Below are 5,873 nucleotides of genomic sequence, written 5' to 3' on the forward strand. Positions count from 1 at the left end.
GGGGGGGGGGGGGGGGGGGGGGGGTGGTCGAAGAATAGCATATCCTGTGTTATTCTATCGAGACACGACACCTTCAGAAATTACAAAATTGTCGCGAAATTAGGGTTAAGGTTGGTTACACAATTCAGTTAATTTAAGCTAACTTATCGAATCTCTTCTCTTCTGGAGCTATACTCCTCGCAGCATTAAAATTTTGCCCTGTTTTCTTTATCGTCACCGAAACAGAGACAGCGACATTATTGAAATTTTCGATCAGATTTATTTACTACGGAGTGAAAAAACCAGTCTTCTTCCCCAAGTTCACAACTTTCCCTTTCTTCGTGGATTCACAATTTCATCCGCCCCTTCTCTCTCCATCTCTGCAACGATTCAATGCTTTGCGGTTTTGCGTAATCGATTCAGTCGTCGCTTCCCATGGCGCTTCCTCTCGGCAAGGTCGCATTCCTCTTCGGTACCGGTCAGTGCATCCCTATCCCGACCTATGCGGACTGTGTAATCTGTCTATCGTGTGTGCGATTTTGAGCTAATTTGTGTGGATATGCGTACTTTCGTGTGTGCGTGTTTTTGTGAGTGATTTGTTTGTGATTGTCTACTTATTCCTTGAGGGGAATTTAGGGTTTTGATAAACCCTTTGGTCAGTACGGATTACAGTACTAACTAGCTACAGTACGTGGTTGGACTTTCTTTATTGGCATATGTAGGCTGGTTTTAGTAGAGCAATTGGCATCTACGATCTTTCCAATTTTTGCTTGCTCATTCTTTTTTCTTTGTGTTTTTTCTGGTATTTAGTTTTATGCACTAAATTTGTATAGTTGAATTTGAAGTAAGAGAAGCTAATAAGCAGCTAAAAAGTGTAGTGGAGTGTTAATTGAGATTTAGATTAGCAACATGGAATGGTGAAGGTCTTTTAGGAGGGTACTTCTTGTGACATTCACTTTCCTATATGATTTGTGTAGTAAGGAGCTGGCATTCTTTATTTTGAACCTCTGGATTTTATACTGTAAAAAACCGAAGAAAAGAGAAGATTCAGGTCATTAATTGCCTGCTTAGTTTGGAATTATGGCTACATGAACCTTCATGAGTTCAGTTTTAGATAGTTAATTTCTTCTAATTGCTATTTTTACTTAGCGAAGTTATCAATATTCTTCTTCTTTAGCATGCTGAAGCCTGAACCAAGTTTGCCTTTTCAGGTGTTGTTGTGTCAGCTCTGGCAAAAGAATCGAGTTTTGGTGATTATTTCTCAGGCGCCTTTAAGGTGTGATTACTATTTCTGCATTAAAATTCCTGGCTATTTTAAACTTCAGTTTTACCTTGATTATTTATTACAGTTGATTAAGTTTTGGGTGGCAGCTCAATATTTTCTTTTGTTGCAGATAATATTCAAACAAATCAAGCAAGATAATTCAAAAAGTCCAAATCCTAAGCCTCATAGTGATGCTTTGCTGAAGCAGGTTTGTAATGTGCTTTCATGTTTTCTGTAAGTGTTATTGTTTCATTTTTCTTTAGTCTTTAAAGGTACATTTCCATATAGTTCATTGGATTATGCAAAGTATTGTCTTTAAGTTGCATTATGTTACCATGAAGTTAAACCTATGCATATATTCTCCTTAATCTGTGAATTATTATCACTGACCAAAAAATAAAAATGGAAAATTGCATTTTTGGTGGCTTAGTTGTTCTGCCCTAGTCATATTGGTTCCCAATGTGATGCTACAAGCAATGTATCCCTCAGTTGTGTACTCTTTTTTTCCCACAGAAGAAGCTTTGTATTGAAGGCATTTTTCATTGCAATACACTTGCTAAGCTCTGTTAGGAACGTTTACCTAATATTGTTGAGACTCATTTAAGGTATTGATTGTAGGATTTTGAATTTATATTTACCTTTACAGGTCAATAGCTTGAGGGAGGAGCTGCAACTCTTGGCATCAAATAGATCTGTAACTATTATTACTTCAGGTGGTTCAGGTATGTACATATTATCTATTAAAACAATTAGTTTTCATGCATCTAGTCTAGTTTTACATTTCTGAATCTTAACCAACCCTGGAAAGAGTTGGTTTCCACGCACCTGTTATTACATTGCTCAGTCTTTACTATCCCTCAAAGAAGTTATTGTCAGTGTTGAAGGTTTCACTTATAGTAATTTTTGAAATATGGATGCTGTTAATCAATGCAAGAAAGATGGCAAAACTTTTCACCTTCCTCATTCCCTGTAGTGATAATGGCATTCTGACTTTTATGCTAACGAACAAGCCTCCACTCCACCTCCTATTGTTGCAGTATTCCTTTTGTGTTGGAGACCATACTGCTCCATGTTTTTATTTAATTTTCAAAAACTCTTTGCAGGTTCAAGTGGCAAATATGGCATGATTGTTGTTGTTGTGGTGGTTGGATATGGATATCTTTGGTGGAAGGTACTCCATTCTAGCTTATTCTCAATAAATTTTCCTTGTGAATGCTTACTTTATTATCAGGAATGTACATAATTATATATTTAATTTCTCAAGTAATAATTCCTTCCTTTTATATGTCATGTGATATTGTAATGTACATTGCAGCTCGTATGCCTTTCAGAATATTGTCTTCATTTGCACCCTCTCCAAAATTTTCATGGAGTGGTGCTGTTTTAGTTACAATTCATTGACCTTTCCTGCTGGGAAGTCATGTAAATCAGTAAATGCTGGTTATTTGTAATGCTTTCTTTTGGCAGGTTCTTGATGTTTGTTCTGACTATAGTGTAATTTAGCCATGTTATATGGATGGTCCTTGTGGTTTTAATAGTTTGGTTTAGTTATTAAGCTTTATTTCTCGTAGTTATAGTACTAATTAGTTTTAGTCTTTCCATGCTTAGAACACCCTAACTTCCATTTTATCTCATTGAGTCGTCGGTGAATTGGATGGGAACTCCATTTAGATAATGGAATTGTTCATGACTTCATTCGAACAATAGTAATACTTTCTTTCTTTGATATGCCATGTCGTTGTACATTGCATCTTGCATGTTGGTGAATTGGATTGGGAACTCTATTTAGATAATGAAATTGTTCATGACTTTGTTTGGATTGACAATTAATCTTGGCTAATATTAATGTGAAATCTCCAAGTCCTCTTTTCTATTCACTTTTTTCATTTTTAGATTCTTCTTTGTTTAGCATTTTCCAGATATGGTGCCGTTCTGAATACAGTGTTGTATTTCAGGGTTGGAAGCTTCCTGATTTGATGTTTGCAACCAGGCGTGGTTTAACTGATGCCTGCTCTACTGTGACCAAACAGCTTGAGGGTGTTTACACATCAATTGCGGCAAGTTCATTCCTACTTGATATTACCATTTATTCTATAAAAACATAAATGAATACCTACATTCAAACATATCTGTATAGATAATTGAAAATGTTTTTGTGCAAACTAATAAACATGGTTTTGTCAAGCTAGGCTTCTAAGCTAAATTGACTAGAGTCATGTAAAAAATATTTAAAAAACTAAAACATTTTGTTGGTAACTTCTGGATTGAGAACTATTGCTTGTTGCATTGTAAATTCATATGCATTCTCTTTGTAAGGGTTTCTTATGTATTCCAGGCAACAAAACGGCATTTATCATCACGTATTGACCGTGTTGATTCCAAAATAGATGAGTGTGGTGACAATACAGCTGCTATTAAGGAGGAGGTGGGTTCTATGAAGTTTTAGTTACTTGTCTTGTGTTTCATGGAAAGTTTCCTGTTCGTTACACAACCTTATTATATCATTTAGGTTTCTGAATTTCGAGGGGAGGTGAGAACAATCGGTGACGATTTACAATCAGTTCATCTTGTTGTCCAAAATCTGGTAATTTATATATATTTTTGTAGTTTTTCTTTGCCTTGTGTCATACTGTGTTGAACTCTTTCTATTTACATACTAATTGAAACTATTATGTCACACAGGAGACCAAAATTAGTAGGATAGAAGGGAGACAGGTATAATTTGAACTAACTGCCAAATTTCAGTATTAATAATGCAATTGGTTTTTGGTGCCTAATAGCCATGGTGGTGTTGTATTTGATGCATGTGTAGAACGAGACAAACTTTGGCCTTGGAAAGTTGGTTGCTGTTGCAAAGAATTTGGAAAATAGAAGAGCCATGGAACAGATTGAGGCATGAAAAATAAATTTTTCCATTAGTGATGTTTTTTCTTTTGTCGTGCTGATTTTCTAATATCTACTTGTTATGAATCCTCAGGCATCTGCATCTAGTTCAACAAGGCTTTCCCTTGAATTGCCGGAAGTGACTCCTTCAACAGTGGTAATTTTCAAACCATTTTCATAGACTGAAACAAGTATCAACTTGATGTGTCAAAAATGAAAAGTGAGGATGCCCGTCTTTGATAAAAATGGACTCGAAATTATCAAACCATTTTCATAGACTGAAATAAGTATCAACTTTAAAAAAAAAAGAAAAAAAAAAAAGAAATAAGTATCAACTTGATGGTGTCAAAAATGAAAAGTGAGGATGCCTGTCTTTGATAAAAATGGACTCTCCTTGTATGCTCTTGCATTCTTTTTCCTATGGTAAAATTTTCCCCTCTGCCAGGATTATGGGGGTGGGGTGGTTCAGTATACATGCTTTGTTAATTTTGTCTAATTAGGGATAAAGTACAAATCCCATACATGTGTAAACCAAATTGGTTACTACTCATCAGGGCACCCCTCTATATTGCAGAATGGATTCTTGTCTTGATATATAGTCCAAGTACTAATTATTATTATTGACCTTGTTAAATTTTTCCTAGCCTTCGCAGGTTGAGCCCTTATCTCCCAATTCACCTGTTGAACCACCATCTCCATCTGCATCTAATGGATTTCAGAAGGTTAGTGAATGATTTATAAGTTCTTAAAGATGTGTTAAACAGGGTGGTAAAAGAAGCAAATTCGTACTGTAGAGATGAGAGAAAATAAAAAAAAACTTGGGGAAAGCCTGAGCCCAAAGTTAACCTTTAATGTACTCTGTAGCTATGAATATATATTAGATTCAACTCTAATCTCCTGGTGGATCATGGTAGTCGATGGAGGACAAACATTAAAAGGATTAAAAATAACTGGACTTAGGTTACAATAAGAAGCGAAAAGAAAAAAAAATCTTGATACCCTTTTTATCATATGCCAATTTTCCTTTTAAATCCACTTCACAAAAATAACCATTTTAAGTTCCAGGACTCATTTTGGTTCCTTTCTTTCTGGCAGTGTTTAAGAAAATCTTAAACTTGTATTTCTTTCTTTTGCAGCGGTCCCCTCATGGTGCTGCTCCGTCTTCCCCCTCCGGTGCAAAGGTATAGATAACTCCTCTAGAATTATCTTTGTAATTACCGAAGGTTGGCCCTTAACAAGAAAACTTCTTTCAGATCCATCGAGGAATATCAGATGTGGTAGGAATGGCGAGTGGAAACAGCCCTCAGATTCTAAATGCCGCCTCTACATCAGAGAGAAGTGGTCTGTTTGGGCGCACACTATCTGCGAGTGCTGCATTTATTACAAGAAGCCGCAGTGCAGTTCAGACTTTCAAGTAGGTGTGTGCCCGTAGTATCGTAAGATATATATATTCTTAATCCATTCGGAAAGAAGTGTTTCTATGTCGATTATTGCTGCCCATTCAGTAACTTCTTGTTCACTGGGCTGAATTTTGTAGAGCAGCAAAACATATTATAGGGTTAATTTTAGAAGCCAAGGATAAATATTTTTGTCTACACTTGGGTAGATAGCACAGGGGAGATGAACAAAGGTTGAATAAGAGGATTGCCAACCTTAATTTAAAAAATTCGTTGGTACCCCGAATGAAACACTCTTTACTGGCTTTCATTTGCCTTGCCAATAGTTAAATACTGAATATTTACTTCTA

At 36.0% G+C, this 5,873-nt stretch overlaps 1 protein-coding gene across 2 annotated transcripts; it reads left to right on the forward strand.

Moving 5' to 3' along the window:
* Positions 1-108: 108 nt before the first annotated feature.
* LOC116003084 lies at positions 109-5,873 on the forward strand. Of its 2 annotated transcripts, none has more exons than XM_031243261.1 (14): positions 109-457; positions 1,191-1,255; positions 1,374-1,451; positions 1,890-1,965; positions 2,347-2,414; positions 3,199-3,300; positions 3,579-3,668; positions 3,753-3,827; positions 3,926-3,958; positions 4,056-4,136; positions 4,221-4,283; positions 4,780-4,848; positions 5,263-5,307; positions 5,380-5,873. In XM_031243261.1, the coding sequence occupies exons 1-14, from the start codon at positions 415-417 to the stop codon at positions 5,542-5,544; spliced, it is 1,053 nt and encodes a 350-aa protein (XP_031099121.1). In that variant the 5' UTR covers positions 109-414; the 3' UTR covers positions 5,545-5,873. The 2 variants fall into 2 exon arrangements, with proteins under 2 accessions (XP_031099121.1, XP_031099120.1); XM_031243260.1 differs by having other exon boundaries at positions 111-457; positions 4,771-4,848.

Source organism: Ipomoea triloba, chromosome 13 (assembly GCF_003576645.1).
Source record: "Ipomoea triloba cultivar NCNSP0323 chromosome 13, ASM357664v1".
In the NCBI taxonomy this organism is placed as follows: Eukaryota; Viridiplantae; Streptophyta; class Magnoliopsida; order Solanales; family Convolvulaceae; genus Ipomoea; species Ipomoea triloba.

What these genes read in the sequence shown, in the direction of transcription:
- LOC116003084 (XM_031243260.1), top strand. Translation starts at nt 415, where the DNA reads ATGGCGCTTCCTCTCGGCAAGGTCGCATTCCTCTTCGGTACCG. An exon ending in CGCATTCCTCTTCGGTACCG is followed by an intron (nt 458 to 1,190) that starts GTCAGTGCATCC and finishes TTGCCTTTTCAG; the next exon opens with GTGTTGTTGTGTCAGCTCTG. An exon ending in TATTACTTCAGGTGGTTCAG is followed by an intron (nt 1,966 to 2,346) that starts GTATGTACATAT and finishes AACTCTTTGCAG; the next exon opens with GTTCAAGTGGCAAATATGGC.